At 40.9% G+C, this 23,992-nt stretch overlaps 1 protein-coding gene across 2 annotated transcripts in view; it reads right to left on the reverse strand.

Moving 5' to 3' along the window:
• Positions 1–310: 310 nt before the first annotated feature.
• Positions 311–23,992, reverse strand: part of FLRT2 (fibronectin leucine rich transmembrane protein 2) — a 99,805-nt gene continuing 76,123 nt past the window's right edge. Inside the window, exon 2 of one of the 2 annotated variants that reach the window (XM_033191705.1) lies at positions 311–7,871. In XM_033191705.1, the coding sequence (XP_033047596.1) occupies positions 5,512–7,494 (1,983 nt within the window). In that variant the 5' untranslated portion in view covers positions 7,495–7,871 and the 3' untranslated portion in view covers positions 311–5,511. The remainder of the gene's footprint in view (positions 7,872–23,992) is intronic. The other variant, XM_033191704.1, reaches the window with a different exon arrangement.

Raw genomic sequence — 23,992 nt, forward strand, 5'->3', positions numbered from 1 at the left:
AGAGATTTCTTCAGGGACATAGTGAGGGAGATTTACCTGATTTGGCTAAGAATGCATTTCATTATTCTGTGAGGCCTCTGAACTCAGCCTAGTGTTTGGAACAGAGTAGGAAGACACTAACAAATTATTTTTGAATGAACGGTATTTTTTGACTAATGGTTTAGTCTGCACAGAAAAAGGTCTGTAACTCTTGGCAAACCAAGAATAGCATGGATGTTACTTTACATTAATTCCCCAAACGTAATATGAATTACCTATTAGCACTGTCTTTCATAGTCGATGTTCCAACAGAGATTCTACAAACAGGTAATACTAGTTAATTGAAATGTCATAGATTTGTTTCCTGATTCAATCTCTGTCAAATACATTATTAATACAACGGCCAAGAGGGGTTAGCAAAAGGGGTTCTGAAAAATCATGAGACTAATCAGAACAGAACTTGAGCATGGACATTCATTTCCATGAGTGCCTATTGAAAGGATGGATGGATGTGCTATAAACTCTGAAGCAGAAAAGTACTATGAGAATTCTTAAAGAAAACTGACATTTAAAAACAACAATGTGGCTGTGCATGGTGTCCTATGCCTGTAATCCCAGCACTTTGGGTGATCGAGGCGAGATGACTGCTTGCATCCAGGAGTTTGAGACCAGCCTGGGGAACATGGTGACACCTTGTTTAAACAAAACTTAAAAATAAAAAATTAAGCCAATAGCATCTATTTTGAATAGGGGAAAAGACTATTCTGATAAGTACAATGTCATTTTCTATATCCTAAACAACATAGATTTCACTAATATGAAATAAGATGCTCTGTGTATGTATGTATACCTAAAAGGTATTCATAAGAACACACAATTTAGTTAGGAAATTTAAAAGAACATGAGGATTTCATATAAACTCCTCACACAAAAAGGATCAAATGGCCTTTAGAAATGCAAGTCATCTTCATGACAGGAGAACACAAAAATCCTATTACCTCCTTTATTCCTGCCCTCCTGCATCATTTATGCTACATTAACAGCACAAGTATTGACTGTATCCCAATGAACTTACTCAGATAAACACAATGTGGTTTTCTTTTAAAATAAGACTTTACTGAATATATCAACAAGGTACTGTATAGTGTAGAGTGAAGTTTGTCATTAACAAAGTGTGCGACATGGTAGGTCTCAGAGGATGTGTGATGCAGAATCTTCCAGCCCCTTGTCAGAGAGAACACACTAAACAGAAACCAGAAGCAAATCAGCATATGGTTCAAACAATAACAAATCATCAGGTTAACTTTCAGTGAATATACACTAGTCCTATGAGGGACACACAATTGGCAATGCCTTCACCTTGCCTTAAACGGTTATAAATCTTACATTCCAGGGACACCTTTACAAATGCCCCTGTGTGTATGTGTATGTGTGTGTGTGTGTGTGTGTGCGTGTACATGCATGTGCATGTTTGATATTAATTTTAAAATACTTGTTGCGATGGCCTTCCTTTGTGCTCTTCTGGTGGGTGTGTAGCTAGAAAACAAAAAACTATAGTAAGAAAATCTGATTTGTTATAGCAACGGTACCAGACATATACAAAACTCTTTCTCCACAGTGACAAGCATTCCCCATTGCTGGTAACTGTCTTTTGACCCTGCTGAAGAAATCAGAGAAGGATGTAGGTTATGCTTCCTTAGCATTCGTATTTTGACTTTAGAAAGAGCATCAGGCAAGGTTTGACAAGACCAAGACAAAGACCAAGAACTGTTTTGTTCTGTGTAAGTATCTTTTTTCCGTTTGGGGCACTGTTTTCTGCTTTGCTTTCCCCTGCAGCTGGAATGGTAAATCGTGAGCAAAACTGCTATTCTCATGTTCTAAAGTAAAACGTAATGTCTCCTTGTTATAGGTTAGAGAAAAATGCTATAAGCAAAGATGCCAATGGAAATTAACCACTTCACTTTTCAAAAGCTGCGATGGCCTCTGCAGCTGAGGTCCAGCGATCAAGTGAAGCATCCATTCCCTGTGGACTACAATATTGCCTCGTGTTCTGAATGGATGCTTCAATCATGGTATTGTTGTTCTCCCTGGTGGGGAAGGAAGTTCTGATTTGTGTGAAATGACTAAGATTATTATGACAGGTGCTAGTAGAAAATGAAGTTGTAATGTGAGCTACTTCATTAATACTTTTTACCAGACAGGTCACATTATAGTTTTTGTTTGTAACCTCAGGGAGAATGTCTAATATATTTTCAACGAACATCCAGATAATTAGAAACTGCATTATTTCTCACAGGGGAGAATGTTTTCCATTTGATACACAAGGAAAATAGGCAGGGGATACAATCCTCGTATCTGCCTGCGATTATCCCATGCAGTGGGCTGCTAATGCATCTGATGGTGTTTGAAGGTAGCCCAGCGTCTCTCTATAATCAAACATATCTCCCCAAACAAGCAGGTACTAACAACTACCCTGGCTATAGATAACTGTCAATATATCCTTGTGATCATGACTATGCCACTTCCTTTTCAGTGTCTTCTGTACAGTGACAGTTACCGGGCTCTGAACGGGATCAGATTCTATCTGAATCACCTTATTTGGCCAGGCAGCATCAAGCTCTTTATTGGCCAGTGAGCATGGATTTTTTTCCATGGTCTTGGCCTATACTCTCAACCTTGACTCTTGACTAATCATCTCAAAATACATGATAATGACAGCAAGAGAGGCCCAAACACAAAGCAGGTATTTCTGCAAAAATACATTCCCATGACTAAAAATGCCAAGCAAAGCAGAATCCCCAGGGACAGTTGTTTGGCTGTTTTCGTAAGACACATTAGACATCACAGATTCCATCGTGTGCTTTCTATCCTGGTGCAGGTGAGGCTGTAACAATGGGAGACGGATTTTAATCTTAGCAGTCTTTGTCGTGTTGTACACAAGATGAAAATAAAGCCTGTTACTAGGTTCAATCTCTTCAGGAACACCTCCAGCAAAAGGGACCCCGTCAGACCACCTTAAGCATTGCACATGACTGTCTCCATTGTACTACTTAAGCCCCAAATAATTCTGTGAACTCCGTAAGAAATGACAGGAACCTCTTCATCCTTGTTTTTCCTAGCCCAAAGCGATTTCAGCAGCCAGAAATCCCACTGGGGGTGAAACATACAATATACATAAATGAGAATGATTATTTTGTGAATAACAGAAATAAAAACCCTCAAAAGTCAAAGTACCATCATTTGAATGCACAATTTTATCTACACAGCCAAGGGGAAGAGGACAGTAGAAGGAAATTATCCAGCTAAGTACACAAAGGCCCCAGGTCATTGTCTTGATTTAAATGTCTTACTGCTACACTGATCAACTTCACAGACTCTTTTTCCTTCACTGTGCGGACCTAACTTTAAAAAAAGCAACAGCCAAAACCCTCTAGCTAATAGACTAAAATGGAAACCAGAGTCACTTTAGAATTAATTTAAATTAATTCATAGCTAAGTTCAGCTCTACTGACTGCACAGTTTCAATTCTTGTGTCTAACATACAGCTGCAGTTATATTTTTCTGCTTATTCTGCAGGAGACGGGAGATTAAAACATATAAATTGGGCTATATTATTAAAGAAAATAAAGCTCTTACTATAAAGAAAAAGTTGCATAGCATTTTATACCTAAACTTTTACAAAGAAGACACATCACAGTTTTATTTTGCTGAGAGAGAGAGAGCAAGTAAGATGATGGTGACATTTACTTCATGGGTCCTTATAATAATGGCCAGTGGTAAAAGAAATATGCATCACAGAGTGAAATGTTTAAATTTGATTTTAAAAAGATTTTTTTTCCAAGGGAGTAGTTTCTGATAATGTATGTGATCCATAGCCCTTCTCTAAGGACGGCAAAGATTAAACTATGTGTTTTATGAAGATGTTGCCTCAAAAGTATCTAGAATTAAGCAAGGACATCCCTCTCTTTTCTATGCCCTGCTCTGCCAGGATTAGGGGAACAAGCCTTCACTCTCTGACTTGTTTGCTTTTCATGCGTTGTCCTGCTAACAGAAGATTGATGATCCCTCTGCATTTGCCAAAGTAGAGGAACATCCACGACGGAAAAGGAACAAATACAATTTCAAAAGTGGAACAGGATCAAAGTCAGTACAAGGTGGAAACCAGGTATCGCTTTTTTAAAAATTAATTATTTTGGCCAGCTTTGATGTGTCCTTACAGAATTATTAGCAGTGAAAATTAGTATGCATTTAAAAATGTGTAAGTACATATGGATATTTTGTGCAGCCAAGACTGGCATCCATAATTTTCCTTGAAATACTGAGCAGAGGGAGAAAAACGAAAGTGTTATAAACAACTAATTATGAAAATATATGGGAGATGATTGGAAGACAAGAATTTGCAAGGGGATAAAAGATATTACTTCAAGCTATTTCAACATGATACTAACAAAGTCAGATGACATAACAGAACCAGTGACCAGTTGTTTTTGTCTAAATAGCAGTAAGGGTAATTTTTAAATAAGTCATTGTTGTATTTTCAAAACATTGATCACCTGTTGGTCTGAATATCATGTTGACATAGCCTCAGTGAATCTACCCAAATAATTCTCATTATCAAAAATAATTCCATTCAATATAATTCTTCCCTTAATTTTATTAGCCTCTTCTAAAAAATTATTCTAGAATATATCTCTGTTGAATGTGATTCAACCTGACATATGATTTGAACAGTAACACTTTTAAAGGGAGTTTTCTTGCTACAACATCAGACCGGTCCCTGAAGATGACTGAAATCAGACTCAAGTCTCTAACTCTGTTATCACTTAGGACCAGGGAAGCATGAAGAGTGATTTTTAAGTTCCCAGTCAGAAAGCCAACCCCTGAATTTTCAGGTCTTTTCAAATCTCATCTCAATTTTCTTGATTCTGTCAGGCCGGGTTAACTTATCTCACGGGAACTAGCTTCCTCCTGGTGCTTTCAGCATTTCCCGCACTGGGTCAAATCAGGGTAACGACCTCCATTCTTACATTATAGAATCTTTTTACCTGTCTTCCAGACCTGGAGGTATAGGAATAGTGTGAAACTATCTGGGCCATTTCTTGTTTCACCCATATTATTCCTCTTACCCTGATGAGTCCATTTAATCTGCCCTTTCATCTGACCACCAGGAATTTATTCTGACAGCTTCAACAGCGAAGTGGTTGATGTGTATCCTAAGGAAGAATCACTCGTTCTTTTTGCCTTGGCATTGGGTTCTCATTGTACGACCCTGTACAGTACTTCAGCAACTATTTTTTTTAAGTTTTAAAAAGCAAAGAGTTACAAAACTGTTTGTAATTAACTTGAAATAGAAAAGATAGCACTTTTTTAAAATCCCATTATATAGTACACCGTATAAATTACAGAGTATTCAAATGCACAAATGCATCTGTGTAACATTTATCAAATGTAATCTGCGTGTCTTTACGTGCACACACGAGTGTGTTCTCAAGAGTCTAACTGTCCGCCTTGATAACGCTGGGCCTCTGGCTGTCACGTATGGCAGTGCTCTAGGTCTGGCACGCTGCTGTTGCAGTATCGCATGTTGTTGGGGATATGGCAGTCTGTGTAATTAATGCCCCCATTTGGGGTGTAAATGGGCTGCAGTCTGAAATCTCCTTTAAGGAGTTGATCGTTATTTAAGGAGACGATCTGAAAACTGGTTTCTGTCATCTCCAGGATGGAGTTGTCCTTCTTGGTGCCTGCCTCGCAATAATCATCTTTCCGCCGGCCGCGGTTGTATTTCCACTTCTGGGAGGTGTAGCGCCCCTTTCTGTGCATGTGCCAGCAAAAGACGCTGAGCAAGACCACGAGCACAAATATCACCGCGCCCCCGATCAAGCCCGCCAGCAGAAAGGGGGAGCCCATGCTGTGGGACGTCGTCTGCTCATGACTGGATGCTGTGTTGCTGCCGTTGTTCAGATAGGAGGCGTGAGTGGTGGCCTCTGAACAAATGGTGTCTTCTACCACGCGGTAGTTAAAAGCATCCAGTGGCACTAAACAAATCCGATAGGTGGATCGGGGCTCTAGGTTAACCAGGCTCAGGTGTTGCTTCTCACCGCTGACTATGCGCTCCTGAACGATGCCCCCTACTAAACTGTGGCCCATTTTCACCCATGTGAGTTTGTATGCCATCACGGTGAAGAGAGAGAGCCAGCTGACTTGAATGGAAGTATCATTCACAAAATGGATAGAGAGCTGGATCCGTTCAGAAATAGGTGGGGTCACTCTTTCTCTGCCATCCCAGTCAGGAATCGTGGGAAGTTTCGATGTGGTAGGAGTTGGAGGCGTGTGGCTTCTGCTAGGGTTTGGAACAGAGAGGGTGGGAGGCTGAGTGGTCGGAGAAGCTGTACTCGGGGCTGGGGTGAAGAGAGGCAGGCCGGGGGTCGTGGTGGGACAGGACAAAAGATTCATATTTAATTCCCTGACGGCCATCCCCCGGACTTGTTCAGGACCTTGGCACATGAAACCCCGCACGTTGAGAGATGAAGGGATGTATTTGAGCCATTCCGTGACCCATTTGATACTGCAGTCACAAAACCAAGGGTTATTCCGCGCAGTGAGCTGCTTCAGGTTGGAGAGATTATCAAAAACTCCTTGAGTCAGCATCCGCAGTTGGTTGTTGGATATATCTAGTCGTTCCAGCTTACGCAGATTTGAGAAGGCTGTCAAAGGAATGTGGTTTATCTGGTTGTCCTGCAAATAGAGCCTGATCAGATGTGTACCTGGGAGATCGGAAGGAGGGTGGGACAGCGAATTACGGACGATTGAAAATTCCTTGAGCTTGGTGAGATGGCTGAAGGTGCCGTCGGCGATACCCTTGTTGGTCAGGAGGTTCCCGTCCACAATAAGACGCTCCAAGCTTGTGAGATTCTGGAATGCCATGTCGGATATGACAGCAATTCGATTTTCATCCACCCTTAGCTCTTGCAAGTCCACAGGAAGCCCCACAGGCACACTGCTCAGGTGATTCTTAGACAAAAACAACAATTTGAGGCTAATAGCCTCTCGGAAGGCCCCGTCTTCCACCCCCACTGTGGATATGGAGTTGTCATCCAGGTGCAGCTCTTCAAGCTTCAAGAGCTGGGCAAGAGCAGCCCGTGAAATGGTCTGAATATTGTTTTCCTGCAAATGGAGAACTCTGACATTCTTGGGAAGGTTCATGGGGAATTCGTCCAGTTGGTTGCCGTACAGGTAGACCGTGTGCACTGACTGTACATTGTGCAGTTCTGCAGGAAATCCAGCATTATTAATTTGGTTGTTGTGGAGGTAGAGTACGGTTACGCCCTCCGGGATCCCAAGAGGCACTGAGGTCAAGCTTCGCTCATTACAGTAGACAAAGTTCCTGTCGCAGCGGCACACACTAGGGCAGGCCAGGAGTTTGGACACCTGTGAGTAGAGCCCCAGGGAAATGATAAGCCAAGACTTCAGGAAAAAAGCCCGATGGCTGGGCCACTTTGTGGTCTGTAGGCCCATTTCTGAAGTACGGAAATGAAATACAATGTAGTGGGAAAAAGAAAAAGAAAAAAAAAATAAACAGATAGCAAAATCAAAATGACTGGACCGGGTTCTGCGGAAGTCCAGAACTCTAGCTAGAGGGAACGTCCTGAAGGCGTATGGTAAAATAATCTCCCTGCTGTCTTGGGTTTTATCAGCCTGTGTTACCCTCTTTGCTGCTGTCCTCCATGTGCAAAAAATTCAACAGGGAGAATTTTTCCACACTGGCAAGAGGTGATGGCAAGTTATCAGCCGTGTCAACACAAGCCCAAGTGGGCAGGCAGAATTCTCTTCTTTTGTAGGTCAAGCCAGCCTTGATTAGCCTACGAACTTCTTGGTTAAGCTCAATCTGCAATCTGTTGTAGGAAAGAAAAGAGGAAATGGTCAGTTAAGGGCAGTAATGAAAGAAGTGCCAATATGACCCTGAGCCTTTCAAAAACAATGAGATTGGAATGAAATGTTGAGAGGCCAGGGTTGGCATTAAGTGGAATTTCAAATAACAGTAACTTAGTTGAAAAGGTATTCAAGAAATAATTAACATAGTATCTTCAAAAGGACATCATGCTGTTACTTGTCACTATCAACCATAGTATTGTGAATTTAACATCCCAATCAGTACCTTCTCTTTTATCTATTCTTCATCTATTTGCATATCCAAACACTTAATTACAACAGGCACACTGCTGAATCCACTCAATCAGTTAATGATAATTATCTACAAATCCTACTGGTCATAGACTTGTTTCAAGGTAGAGGTGATGACTGACAGCTAGCAAAAGTGAAGGGGAAAATGTGAAGCCCTGCATAGTTATATATTTAAAAATGCAAAATGGAGACTAATAAAGTCACTTAAAAAGATGCATCCTTACTGAAAAATTATTCCAAATGCATTGTATTTCCAAATACATTTACTATATATGAACTTTCATATATGATGTTATCCCAGCACTTTGGGAGGCCGAGACGGGTGGATCGCGAGGTCAGGAGATCGAGACCATCCTGGCTAACACCGTGAAACCCCGTCTCTACTAAAAAATACAAAAAATGAGCCGGGCGAGGTGGCGGGCGCCTGTAGTCCCAGCTACTCGGGAGGCTGAGGCAGGAGAATGGCGTAAACCCGGGAGGCGGAGCTTGCAGTGAGCTGAGATCCGGCCACTGCACTCCAGCCTGGGCGATAGAGCGAGACTCCATCTCAAAAAAAAAAAAAAAAAAAAAAAAAAGCTGTAGCTGAATTAGTTGCCATTTCCTTTTAAAATGTATTTTAAAACTCTGATACAAAAACTTATTCATGCTTAACGGAAAATTTTAGAGAATAAAATATAAAGAATATAGTATGAAGGTGATAAAGATTATTCATTGTATTATCACCCAGAGATAATTGATCGATTTGCTTACTTTCCTTTTTTCTATACATATACTTAACAAAATTGGAATCATTATTTATTTTTCTTTTTGTTACCTAACATATGTCATGACCACATGACCACGTAATTTAAAAAAATCGTATCATTCAAAGAAAAAATTTTTCAAAGAAAAAAAAGTAGTATAAACGTAGTGAACAGAAGCATGTATGAAGGCAGAGAGACTTTTTTCTTTTCCACGTCTTGTCTCCCTTCCTCTTTATCTTCCTCCAAAATAGCCTGCACTCGAGTCACCGAGGAGAATGACTAAGCTCCAGCCCACAAAACATCTCCACTTATCTCCTCCTTCGGGACCTCTAGGTCCAGATGAGATACACCATTGTGATCCCTTGAAGAGTTGCCAGGCTCACGACTAGGGGTAAATTATTTTTCAATAGCACCACCTTCTTTCCGTCTGTGCTTTCCTGCTTTTATTAGAGGTCTTTTAGTAAATTTTGAAATGACAGAAGACACAGTTGAGGAAGTCAAGGCAATCCACAGATAGTAATCATGACTTCTTGCTCCAGAAAGTATTTCATCTGTTTTTAGACTAGAGAGGTAAAGAAGTTAATTGAAAGGTGCCAGATTTGATTGCCCTACAAAATAAGCTAACATGATAGGACATGGCAAACTGCGAGTCTCTTAATTCTCAGGAATATAAGGAGATTGAAACAATTTACATCTAAAAGCACAGAGGAACTACTTGAAATTGTTCCCTTAGCTATCTTTAGAAATATAATTAAAAAAGAAAAAAAGAACACTGGAAATGTTATTTAAGTGTCGAGGATGTTGTAAATATGTTCTATAATTTAAAAGATTGTAAGCCATCTAAAAAAATGCCTTTGATGACCAGAAATGGTAAAATTCATTTTTTATTGTTTAGGAAATATAAAGTGGGTGGGAGGGGATCTTTTTCCAGGTAAAAAGAGAGAGATACGATGCTTTATTAAAAATCAAGCATGCCCGGGCTTGATTTCACGTGGTGGCTTACACCTGTAATCCTAGCACCTTGGGAGGCAGAGGCAGGCATATAGCCTGAGCCCAGGAGCTCGAGACCAGCTTGGGCAACATAGTGAAATCCCATTTCTATTAAAAATTAGAAAAATTAGCCAGGTGTGGTGGTGTGAGCCTGTAGTCTCTGCCACTCTGAAGGCCGAGATGGGAGGATCGCCAGAGTCCAGGAGGCAAAGGTGAGTCAAGATCATGCTGCTGCAGTCCAACCTGGATGACAGAGCAAGACCCTGTCTCAAAAAAAAAAAAGTCAAGCATTATTTAATTTTTTACAAAACCTAATATACATTTTGATGCTGAAAAGGATGCCATTCCTTCCAAAAGAAACTTCTCTATAGACTTAAAGAATAATTTATGTAACTGAGGTAGCATAGGAAAAATGAGTTTAATGCAATCAGCCTGATGGCATCCTTAGCTCAAGTTTCAAACTATCTTAATGTTCCCTAGCATCTTGGTACTCAAGTGTGGTCCTTGGTCCAGCAGCATGAGCCTAACCTGGGGAGATAGTAGAAAAGCTAAACCTCAGGCCCTGAATCTGCATGTTAGCGAGAGCCGGGGGTGGGTGCATTCAAATTTGTGAAGCACCATGAACATCTTATTTAATCATTCATGTTTTAATTTATTAGATTTAAAATAGATGCAAGAGCATGTCACATGACTCTTTTGAGAAGAGTTAAGGCATAAGGCATACTAATCACTTTTGTCCCCGGGAGACAGTCTCAAATAACATCTTATATGTAAATTACATCTTTTGGGTGGAGCAGTGCAATGACTATGTATGGCACTTGGCCTTAACAGAAAATGTTTCTCTGGATGACAAGTACTATAGTCTAGTAGGACCTTAAAGAGCTACTTGTCATCACAGTAGCCCACTTCTGTAAAACATTTAAGAATAAAAAACTGGGCCGGGCGCGGTGGCTCAAGCCTGTAATCCCAGCACTTTGGGAGGCCGAGACGGGCGGATCACGAGGTCAGGAGATCGAGACCATCCTGGCTAACACGGTGAAACCCCGTCTCTACTAAAAAATACAAAAAGCTAGCCGGGCGAGGTGGCGGGCGTCTGTAGTCCCAGCTACTCGGGAGGCTGAGGCAGGAGAATGGCGTAAACCCGGGAGGCGGAGCTTGCAGTGAGCTGAGATCCGGCCACTGCACTCCAGCCTGGGTGACAGAGCAAGACTCCGCCTCAAAAAAAAAAAAAAAAAAGAATAAAAAACTGTTCGGTTCTATTACTAATTACTTCCGCAAGAGCTAGGAAAGTGAGACTAAAGAATCAAATGTAATGTTTTTGAGTATTCTACTGGAATCTTCAAAGTGTGATAGAAACAACCACGGAAAAGAATGTCCTAAGGTAGAAAAACAGCAACATCAGGGTCTCTAAGTTCCTATATGAAAAGAATAGATGCTTCTAAGTTGTCTTATAGGCCAAGTATTAGGGGCTAAGAAACAATCAATACTTGAAGATGATGGTGTTTGCTTCGAGTTCATCAGCTAACAGCCTCAAGGACATTAACACTGGGAGTCAACCAAATACTCAGGGATGGGCCTAGAAACTATTATTATGCATCCAAATTGTAAATTTTCCATTTCCTGAACTGTGTCCTCTGCAAGGAGAGAATAGGTCCCCATCAGCCAACCCTTTGCCCCAGGGCCTTGCTCTCTTGCAGGCATATTTTACTCATGAGTGGTTCTTTTATAATTATATAAGAAGATGATGTGGTTCTGAAGAAAGCTCCTAATAAGATTACATGGGGCAAACTGTCATGTTCATACACCTTAATAGGAGAAACGTCCCAGCTACACCACAATGTGTTGATCGGCTATGACAAGTTCAATTTTGAATGAAAACAAACTCTCGGAGCTTTCTTTGACCTTCTTGGGAATCCCACAAAGTTACAGCATATAGCAGATTTGTTCTATTCCGCATATCAACAACAGCTTACACCTATCAGTGAATGCACTGTATTTTTCTTTCAATCAGTACAAATATTAGTAAAATTGCAACCACCTAGGCCATAATGATTTCTTTAAATTAAAATTTTTAAATTTAAATTTTCTTTGCATTTCCAGCTGTGGTTCCTACTGAATAATGAAGATAGAGATCCTTTTAGACTTTAAGTTGGGGACCATATTTACAGAGAAAGCAAGTATAATGGTCAACAAGTATAGATCCTGAGTTCTCATCCTACTTCTATCACCAAGTAGCAGCAGGATCTTGAGTACACATTTCTCTTTTCAAGTCTTAGTCTCCTTATCTGAAAAATGATAATAATGGTTCCTAATTCACAGCACAGTTGACAGGGTTAAATAAAATAATACTTGTAAAAAACTTACGTCTGTACATGGCAAATGCGTAATAATGCTGATTCTTCTCTATGTAATTGTTATTATTAATGATATCCAAAGAGGTGAATTCCACTGTGTAGAACAAAATAAAATCAGCCTTGACCTGCCAAGCTTTATGCACTTGCAACCACCCCAGTTTCTCAGCCTAAGCACTACTGACATTTTGCAGCTGATAATTCTGTGCGGTGGGGCTGTGGTGTGCATCCCAAAATGTCTCCTGATGTGGCCACATATATGTCCCCTGGAGTGGGAAAATCATCCTCTGTTGAGAATCGATGATCTACACACACCTTCTTACAAGTGCTTTAGAAAGGTAGCATTATTGTCATAATTTTCTAGAGAAAACTAAGATAAATTTCTAATAAACATAACCTAAAAATGCTTCTCCCATGGACATCAAAAAGCATGAAAATGTAATATACTTTCCATGAATTTATTGAACCAATATTTATTGAGCACTAGAACGAGGATACAGCTGTATACAGAGCTGATGTAGTTTTTGGCTCATGAGTTAAGTGAGGGGAGAACAATGAGTAGGCAGGGAATTAGGGTTCTATGTAAAGAGTTTTTAACCCTAGAGCATCAGGTAATCCTGGTCCTGTGTAAAGAGTTCTGCCCTAGCCCATAAGGTATCAGGAAAAACACTGCAGGGAAAGGATGGCTCTGTGAAAATCAGAAGGATAGAGAGGCTCAAGCCGGGAAGAAGTGTAAGTTCTGCATACAGATCCAAGCTGCTTGTAATGTGACGCCAGAGATGAATCCCAGCTCAGCTGAGAGGAGGAACAAAACATTAACTGCACAATACTTTCTCCCAGCTCTCTGTCTGCTTCTCACTGAGGTAGTCGTGCTTCTAGAAGACGATAAACAAACTCATGTTTCAAAATCACTGGGCATTTCACCTGTAAGCCTACATGTTGGTGATAAAAAGAATTGCTTTACAAAATAAATTTCAAATTCAAAGGGAAAAGAGTATGTTTTGATTTTTAAATACTTCCCTGTTTATGTGAATACTGTATTGAATATGTTGCTTCCTCTCCAGGAAACTAGAATTAGACAGAATGGCTTAATCGCAGGTGCTAGGTAAAAACAGAAATTTTCGTTTAAGGGAGATCACAGTTTCAAAAACCTGAGTATAAATCAACACGCAAAAAAAAAAAAAAAAAAAAAAAATGCTCTTTGCGGGCAGGAAGAACCCAGCCTTGCCAGTCTCTTAAAGATGACAGTAAAAGCAGCAGCTATGCCAGGCTACTTTATTGTAATTTAACTCTTTTCATAGGAACTGAGACTCAAAGCACATAAGTCATGCAAAAGCTTTCTGCACAGTGTTTCTCTGCTAATGCTGCCTAAAAAGGTTTTTTCCTTTTCTAATTAATTCCAGGAGTCTGTATTCCAGGATCGCTTAATAAACTAAGACGATAAAAATCATAGGACAGAAAATAAGAATTGTCAATAAGCATTGCCAATCACATAATAGAATGACAAGGACAAACCTAATAAAATCTTAATGGTTTCAGCACTGGCTGAATTGTGACAAGGCCGTGCGGCGCATGAAGTGATACAAATGAGAAAGCTATACTGAAGAGGAATTCTCTCAGAAAAGTTTCCCAGGGTCATATCTGACTTATAGCTTCTGGAGTTAAGCAGTTCATGCTGAAAATCAGACACAGGCAGGTGCATAATCCACAGGCCTGACTGCACTACAAATCTGGAAACACTAAGGCAATTTATAGATTTTATGCACATTTCCATATTCTTGACTATAGGTTATAAATACTGTTTGCACAATAATCAGGAGAGTCCTATAGTTAGCTGACCGAGGTGTGGGGATTAGCAAAGGAATTTAAGGAAACATGTATCAATAGCCACCCTGTAGCCTGAAACCATTTTTCTATCTCATTCACTAAACTTCAACCAAGCCTCTGGAAGTTGCTCATTAGGCAAATATTTATCTTTACTGAGACAAAGAGAAAGAAAAAAGGGAAAAGAGAAAGAAGGAGAGAGGGAGGGAAGGAGGGAAGAAAAGAAAAGCAACACTTTGTTTAAACAGTTGACCATCTCCAGCCTCCAGTCAATCTCAAATTGAAAACATTAAAATCAGACCAAAAAGGAAAAGCTACGCTCTTGGCAAACACAAAATACTCTAATACATTTGAAGCGTTGTTCTCACATGGTTTCCAATTGGTTCGAGTAATGGGGGTAACTTGAGAACAAATAACCAGTGTTATAAATTCAAATGTATGAACTTGAGGACACTTTCACTACTGCTACATGCCTCTCTCAGCCCACTAGGAGGGTGATCCCACTGATCATCCCTGGCTCCCTTTAAAATCTGGAACTGCAGGATTGGGTGACCTCTTTCCACGTCAACTACTGCCTGCATGGTGGTTAGATCCAGAAGAATAGCCAACTGTCTTGATGCTCTGAAAGCTATTCCTGACAGCAACTGGCTGGGTAGTTGGTCCTCAGTAGTGAAGGGAAGCTGGTAGAGCAGGATTTCAGGAGGCAAATAAATTGAGAGAGTACTAATAATATATAAAAGTCTATGGCCCATAACAGATGGATCTTCTATAGTGGATGTCTATATACTTTCAATTCATTTCAAAGGAATATAATTCAGTTCATTCATAACATTAATTCATTTGTTCAAATAGATTCCAACCATCTTATGTTTCACAGAAAATAATTGATTTCTTAGACTCTTACCTTTGGGAAAAATTTTTCCCCCTCATCACTTGGTACACTGTTTCCCCAAACCTGAGGGTCATCAAAAACACTAGGGGAAAGTGATGAGAAATGAAGGTTTCTGGGCCCCACCCCTGCAGATTGTGGTTTAATAGGTCTGCAAAGGAGGTGGGTCAGGTGCAATTTGTCAACTTTCCCAAGTGAGGCTGATGATCAGTCACTTTAAGGTTTGACCACCCAGCCACTCCCTATCAGGAATTGCTTTCAGGGAACTGAAACAACGGGTCCTTCTCTCTTCTGGGTCTGATTTTGTGTTGTGGAAAGAGTTGAGGGTTTGGAGTCAGTCCGAATTTATTTTCTTATCTCAGCGCTTCCACTCCCTAACAGCATGACAAAGGGCACCTGACTTAATTGACTTAACCTCTCTGAATTTTACTGTTTTTTATCTCCAAGAGGATAATCAGCTGTGCTTAGGAAATTGTTGGGAAGATTAGACGTAAATCACATCAAGTGACTAACAGTACCAATCAGGCACTCAATAAACTGGTTTAAGAGAGGTAGAAAAGGTGTTATGAGAAAGAGCTGGGCTCTGGAGACAGAGGACCTGAACAGCTTTTCCCCTTACCATTTGTGTTAACTTGGGCATACTATGTCACTTCTCTATGTCCCAGTTAATTCATATAAAATGGAGAAAATAATAGTATTAATAGTTCACGGTTGTTAGAGGAATGTAAATCACTTAGAACATTACCTAACGTGTGGAAAACACACACTCATTATCTTGGTCATTCCTAAGATTAACTTTAAATAACAACAAAAGCTCCTGTGCCAGGGAGCATTTGTCCCTAATTTGGTAGAGAACTGGTTGTACTGAATCCATCAACTTTTACTTTCCTTGTTCATTCATTGATCACAGTTCTTTCCTTTGGTAATATACATATACATCTTCCATCCATCAATCCTGAAAATATGTTCAGACATTTATGAAGTTGGTCAGTGAGTAAGTGACAGGGCTAGGACTTGAACTCAGGGATGGGCTGCAGGGCCTGCTCCTAACCTCTGTTCTGCCTCTCTGTAAGCTCTAGGCAGACCGGCTGGTCTTCTTTCGCTCACCATTATTTCCCCAGAGCCTACAGCGGCACGTGGCAGGCATTCAAGAACTGTTTGTAGCATAAACGAACGAGTCAAAGAACGACCTTCAGATGATTACTTTGTTTGAAAAGGCAGTCTGCAAAAACTCTTTGACATCTTCAATCTGAGGTCCCACAAGGAATCAGTGAGATAATATTTCAGAATAGCTTTCAAGAGTTTTAAGCTACCTAAAGCTATCTGGAAAGATTGAGGGATACATAGAGCGATGGATGAATAGTCCCTGGGCTTAAAGAAACTAGATGTCCTTTGTAAAAGGCATAGAACATGCAACTAGGAAATAGCTGCAATTACTACAGCACTATATTTGTTTTAGCAAATAACATCAAATTCCATGCTCTAATTGACTTATAGTACTGCAGAAATAGGGTCACTCAGAAACATTATAACATACTTGGTTTGTCGAGAGGCATGTCTGTACCTAATAGCTCACCTCTATGATGGTTGTGACCTGAAATCAAGTAAGTATTTGTGATCTACCACAAAAAAATGAATTTCTATTTATATAATAACAATATATTCTAAATATTTACATAAATTCAATGTGACAGTTCAACCGAACTTTAATTGCATACTACTTTACCATTCCACAGTTGGAATCAACATAAAATAGTCCAGTATCTTTGAGAACTTATAAAAAGGCTTATAAAAAAATAAACTGAATCCAAAAATGTAAACATGGCCTACTTCCCTACCCTAATATTGCACACATGTAATATACATAACAAAACAGAAAATCGTATGCCTCCTTCACAAGAGGAATACAGATTTTGGTGAAAGATATTGATTAGGTACATGAAATGAAATTACATACTGTGTATTTCCAGGTGAGTTATCTGGTTTTGAGTCTAAAAAATGAAAAATTCATTGCTTAAGCCTATTTTGGTATCATAGAGATGACTCTGAATGTAAATGGTATAAAATTTCCTCACTGAATAAACAGGTTTTTACAATGCGCCTTCTCATCTTCAGAACACCTGTCATGCTGAGGTGTCAGGCTATGTTCAGGAGACTATTTCTGGATTTGAGGAACAAGAGGGGATAAGAAACAGAGGAAAAATTAGTATTGCTTATTATCCTTGACCCTCTTCTTCTCTCAAGGACATTTCCCCCATCCCTACCCCAAGAACATGACTAGAAATGGCTTAAGATCAAATCAAGTCATTCTAAAGTTTAAAATAAAACCCAGATAAGCTGCCTCAGTATCATATCCAGTGTAGCTGCACAATACTCATAAGGAATAATTTGAAGGAGAATATTGAAAATACACAGCAGGTTTTAAAAGCTACCTTTAAAATAATCTATACTGGTGGCCTTGATCATGTGAATGAATTCTGAGATGTGTTCTCCAAACACAGAAGAATTTAAACATACAGGCAGATCCTTTTACAGGTTTATACACAATCAGAATGCTGCTTTCATTGAGGGCCATGGCAGCTTTCAAACTCTACCCCAAAGGCAAAAAGCTCGTATTTTCTTAGTGCTAATCGATTTCAACCACTTAACTGTTTTGTTTTGTTTTTTTTTTTAAAGAACTCCCACCAATAATAATTTTAAAAACTCAGAAGCATACAATGACTTTACTTTTTTTTTTTTTTTGAAAAGTAAGTTACATTCTGACTCAGTCCCTGTCACTCAGGCCATGCGCATATAATGGCCACCAGAGGGAGGCAACACAGCTGAAAGATGGTCCCAATACACACACACACACACACACACACACACACACACACACACGAGTGCTCTCTCTCTCTCTTTCTCTCGGCCCCCTCCCCCCACACATGAAAAGGTAGTTTTGATTGACTTTTCATCCTTGACTCAACCATGTGATGTTTTTCCAGAAAAAGGTTTCAATCTTCTATGGTCAATAAAAATAACATTCATACATAAGGGAATAATGTAAAGTCTGTGATGATAATGAAGATTTAAAACAGTGAGAGTGATGAGAGAATCCTATGCTTGAAATGAGAGTGGGTTATTCATTCCTTCTTTAGTTACACTCCCACGCTTGACTAGACTGCAGGCCCTGGTCCTTGGGGAGATCATACTTGGTTCCTCTTATAAAGTACTACATCTCCAAGACAGGTCAGCTGTCTGAGACAACACACTCTAGAAACAGGTCAAGGAAAAAGACATGTGAGTGGGCAACAACTTCATATGTTGTGCTTTCCTGATGAGCCTCCATTTCCTCAAAAATCTTTCCTTGTTGGTTCTCTGACGCTTTTTAAAATTTCATAATAATAAACCAATTCTTTTGGATCAGCCTGCAACCCTCTCTAGAAAAGCAAAAGTTTTTGGTAAACATTCCAGACCAAGTGAAGTGTATCAGACCTTTCTTTAAGGCTAGTATTTCTCTTGCATTTATTCATCAGACAATTGAGTGGCCGCTGTGTGTCTGATGCAGCAGGAGGCCCGTGTGATGCACAGGTGAGCAAGACAGATAAAGTCCCTACATTCCGGAAGGCGCTATGTTTAGAAAGCAAGATCGCCTGTAATCCCAGCAATTTGGGAGGCCAAGGCGGGTGGACCACCTGAGGTCAGGAGTTCAAGACCAGCCTGGCCAACATGGTGAAATCCCGTCTCTACTAAAAATACAAAAACTAGCTGGGTGTGGTGCCAGGTGCCTGTAATCCCAGCTACTTTGGAGGCAGAAGCAGGAGAATCACTTGAACCCAGTGGCGGAGCATGTAGTGAGCCGAGACTGCACCACTGCACTCCAGCCTAGGCAACAAAGTGACACTCTGTCTCCAAAAAAAAAAAAAAATTAATTAATCAAAACTACAAAACTTGAGATTAGAAATGATAAAATTGTAAGCAATGTCATGAAGGAAATAAAGAAGTGTCACAGAGGATGGTAATGGTGGGTGTCAGGTAGATTTGAATATGGCAGTCACAGATGGCATCTTAGACAATGGCATTCCTAAAGAATGAGGACTTGCTAAGGATGGGGGATCCAGGGTGACGAATGATACTGCTCAGGAGAAGAGTGGCCAATAAGTAAGTCCAGGTAAAGGCAAGAGCTGGCACAAGGATATAAGAAAGAGAGCCTTAGCTCTGGCAGGAACTGAAAGACCAGTGTGTCTGGGAAATTTTATGAGAAATGAGGAGAAGGCAAAGTGCAGAAATAGGGTCAAGAGTTTTAATGGACTTAAACAGGCAAATCTTCATGGCTTTGATAAACCATTTAGATTCTATTCTCATGGCAATGAAAAGCCCACAGGGAAGGTATAGTGAGAAGGTAAAGATCAAAGAGGCTACCTGGATCTACCCAATAAAGAGCTGAAAGAAGTTCTTGGGAAATAATGATGAAGTAGAACAGGAAATTTCATCAAGAACAAGAGCCTGGAGAAGAAAAGTATGCTCTAAATTTCTGTCAGAATTCTCTTTCCAAATGTCCCATTTCAGAGAGTCTCTTCTCGCAAACATCCCCACACATTTTTTTTTTCCAGCTGTCTCAAATTCTCTTTAGAAAGACAGGAAGTATAAATAATAAATAAATAAAAGAAATACAGCTTTGACTAAACAAGGGCTTTGATGAGAAAGTGAGGAACCCACGCTGGGTAAAGACAGTCATGTAATTAATTAGAAGGGTCTCCTGACTCCTATCATGAGCACTGAAGCCTGCCACCCTGTTTAGCATAATGTCCCTTCCACTGGGGAAGGCACAGGCCACCCGCTGTTCCCTAGCGAGTAAATTGGTCCCTACCTATAAATTATTCTATGTGTGGTGAAGAAAAACATTGGCTTTTTTCCTTCTTCTGAAGTTCTGTGCACAGCCTGGCAAACAACCTCCAATAATTTGAAAAAGTGGCTTTTAGTGACCCTAGCAATAAAAAAGTTACTAGTGCAATAGAGTTTGACACATTTCTAGAAGGCTGCCTGGGCTGTGTCATGCATGAGAGGTGACCCTGTCTCACCTGAGAATAGAGCTCCGGGGCTGCTCCCCAGTTCATGGCTTACTGCAGAGGGCGGGCCCCATTTTAAGGAGTGCAGGTGCTCACTCATGCTCTGGTTCTTCCTGAAATCTGCTCATATGTTTCTAGAACTCAGTCTCCTAAAGGAGTTACTTTGTCTTTTGGGGGGACTCACAGGTGCAGAAACTAGGTATTTAGGGTCAAGACCAAATGAAGCAAATTTGCAGTGAAACAGCCACCTCCATTAACTACCTTTGCATGTGGCTAAGCTCTGACTCTAGTGTTTTCTCCAAATGTTCTATCTCCCCAACTCTCTTGACCATTCTGCAGGGAATTCAGAAGATGGGAATACTCTCAAAACCAGTGAGAGTTCCTGAAAAAGCTGAAATTGACCACAATACCAACATTACACCTACCGCCCACGCCCATCCTCTCAGGGTAAGGAACGCACAGGGTCAAAGGGATACAACCATCCAAAGCCTGTATTACTCCTTCCAGGCTCTGTCTTGGGTACCCAGATTCCAGAATTTCCTGGCTCCAACTTTCTCACAGGGCCCTGGAGAACCTCTCCACTGGGTCTGTCCTCTTGAGGTTATGACACTTCTAAGCTTGTTTGGATTAGGGAGGAGGAGTGCAGAGCTGGGGTGTGTGTGCAAAGCCTCCTGGGTTTCAGGACGGAGCTTCAGTGGGAAAGGAAGAGACCTGGGACCAGTTATCCCTGCACTGCCACTTTCTGTTCTGTATTTGGTAGAGTTTGAGAATTCTAAGGTCAAATCTGCCTGGACTTCCAGGACATTCTCAAAGCCAGATGGGTCACAATAAGCAAAGTTACTATACTTTTTAAACAACTTGCTAATGAGATTTGTAACTTTTGAACAATTAGATCTAAAGCAGGCCTCTCCCCATGTTCTTGCTCAGGACCCCGATAAATGTTTGCGTGGGCCTGTTGAGGGCAGTGGCTCTTCACATAATGAGCGGACCTGCCTCCAAGAAGAGAAGGGTCGTGCATACTTCCTGAATAAACAGAAACACTGCTGAAGAAAGTCATATTTTAAGTATATCATCAGGGTGGAAGAAACACAAAACCTTTAGGAAACACTATGGCTTAACTCATGAATATTGCTGGATTACAGATTCACCACAATTAAATAAAAATCCATCCATCCATTCATCTGTTCATTCACTCATTCAATAATCATTTATCAGCTGGGCAAGGTGACGCTCGCCTGTAATCCCAGCACTTTGGGAGGCCGAGGCGGGTGGATCACTACAGGTCAGGAGTTCGAGACCAACCTGGTCAACATGGCAAAACCCAGTCTCTACTAAAAATACAAAAATTAGCCAGACATGATGGCAGGCTCGCTCTTGTAATCCCAGTTGCTTGGGAGGCTGAGGCAGGAGAATTGCTTGAACCCGGGAGGTGGAGGCTGCAGTAAGCCGAGATCACACCACTGCACTCCAGCCTGGGCAACAGAGCGAGACTCTGTCTCAAAAAAAAAAAAAAAAAAAAAATCACTTATTAAATAAACACATGATAGACAGTGTACTGTTATGGACTAAACTGTTCCCACCCAAAACTCGTATGTTGAAGTCCTAACCCCCAGTATCTCAGAATGTGACTATATTTGGAGATAGAGTCTTTAAGGAGAGCATCGAGTTAAAATAAAGTACTTAGGGTGGGGCCTAGTCCAATATGACTGGTGTCTGCATAGAAGGAGGAGATTAGGACACAAACATACACAGAGCGAAGACCATGTGAGGATCCAAGAGAAGGGAAGACGGCTATCTATCAATACAATCTAAGGAGAAGAGCCTAAGAAGAAACCAGCCCTGCTGACAGCTTGAACTCCTAGCCCCCAGAATTGCGAGAAAATACATTTCTGTTGTTCAAGTCATCCGTGAAGACCATGTGAGGATCCAAGAGAGGAGGAGAGGAGAGGAGGGGAGAGGAGGGGAAGGGAGGGGAGGGGAGGGGAGGGGAGGGGAGGGGAGAAGGGAAGGGAGGGGAGGGGAGGGAAGGGGGGGAAGGCAGGGGAGGGGAGGGAAGGGAAGGGAAGGGAAGGGAAGGGAAGGGAAGGGAAGAGAAGAGAAGAGGAGGAGAAGAGAAGATAGCTATCTATCAATACAATCTAAGGAGAAAAGCCTAAGAAGAAACCACCCCTGCTGACAACTTGAACTCCTAGTCCCCAGAATTGCGAGAAAATACATTTCTGTTGTTGAAGTCATCCAGTCTGTGCAGTCTGTGGTACTTTGTTCGGGCAGTCTGAGCTGACTCATACAGAGACGCTTGATTTCTTAATACAGTAGAAAGCACATAAAATGCATAATACATAAGACAAGCATGCCACAACTAATTACAACACAAGGTGATTAAGAAACAGCTCACTTACGCCCAACTCTCATAGCAGGACTGCAAAGCAAAAACTTGTTTGTAAACTGAAGGCAAGTCCTTCTTCTAGACATTCACATTGAATTCAATCTCAGCTTCCAGGCCTCCCCAAAAGCATTTCTTCTTCTTGGAGCTGAAAACTTTCTTTTCCCAGGTGCTGTGATCCCACCCCTAGCTGTTGCAAGAATCCACTCACTCCCTACTTTTCTGTTCAATGAATAATGACTTTGAATCTTCAATGACAATCCATTAACAAAAATGAAAACTGCTGCTAAGTGGTTATTAGGAAAAGTAATATTGCCTAACTCTAATTGCTTTCTCAGACTCTAAAAATCACTGATGTGCGTCAACCCTTTACTGTATACCCTCTGCACCAATGGCTCGCAAGTCTAAGCTTCCATCTTGGCAGGAAAACTTCCAGGGGCGGAGGGAGTATGACTCTCGGGCCAAAACTTGCTCAATCCCACATTAGAAAGTCAACCCTCCTCTAACACGGTGCTCTGATGCCTTGGATTGAGGAGGAACACAATAATCTATAACCCAATAGATCACACATTTCCAATGAGCATATGGAGTCTTCCCCAGCAGGATAAAAGCTGGTTCTTGGGGAAAGGAGATTTTAAAAAAAAATCTTAGCTGTTATGAGAATTTGTGTCCCTCCAGGTGGCTACAGTACATCCACAGGTATATAGTAGATCTGTAGTATTAAAATGTCATGAGGGAATGCAATCTTTAGAAAAAAAAAAATCTACGCAATCTCCTTTGGATGGTGGCAGGGGGCTGGGGGGTGCGATAATGCAAAAAGTTTGAGAGACACTGTCATAGACTACCAAGCATGGAAATAAGAACAGGTCGGGAGGGGCGGCTCATGCCTGTAATCCCAGCACTTTGAGAGGCTGAGGCGAGCAGATCACAAGTCAGGAGATTGAGACCATCCTGGCCAACATGGTGAAACCCCGTCTCTACTAAAAATACAAAAATTAGCTGGGCGTGGTGGTGCGTGCCTGTAATCCTAGCTACTCAGGAGGCTGAGGCAGGAGAATCACTTGAACTAGGGAGTCGGAGGCTGCTGTGAGCTGAGATCGTGCCACTGCACTCCAGTCTGGCAACAGAGCGAGACTTCCTCTCAAAAAAATAAAAATAAAATAAAATAAAATAACAGCTAACATGTAATATGTAACATGTAACGTGTAATGCACCATTCCATGTGCTTGAAATTTGCTACCTAATTTAATTCTGGTGGCCACACTGTGTAGTAAATATTACATTGCCATGTTGGAGATGTAGCAACTGGGACATCGAGTATTTAAGTGACTTTCCCAAGATTACAGGTGGGTGGGATATATGTAGCAGAAAATTTCCTACCAATATTCCACTTAATCATAGAAAACGCTGTGTTCTCACACCCTCAGCAAAATACACCAGCCCATGACATACTGAGGGTTAGCGGGTTGCTACGATATTCTTCTAATACCTCCACACAGTACTCTTAACCACTGAACTGTGCTCACCAAGAGTCCCTAAGTATATGACGCCACTTACACCTTTTAACTGTAATTATATAATAAAAAGAAATATTTGGTCCAGCA

Source organism: Trachypithecus francoisi, unplaced genomic scaffold (assembly GCF_009764315.1).
Source record: "Trachypithecus francoisi isolate TF-2019V2 unplaced genomic scaffold, Tfra_2.0 Lachesis_group3, whole genome shotgun sequence".
Classification (NCBI taxonomy): Eukaryota; Metazoa; Chordata; class Mammalia; order Primates; family Cercopithecidae; genus Trachypithecus; species Trachypithecus francoisi.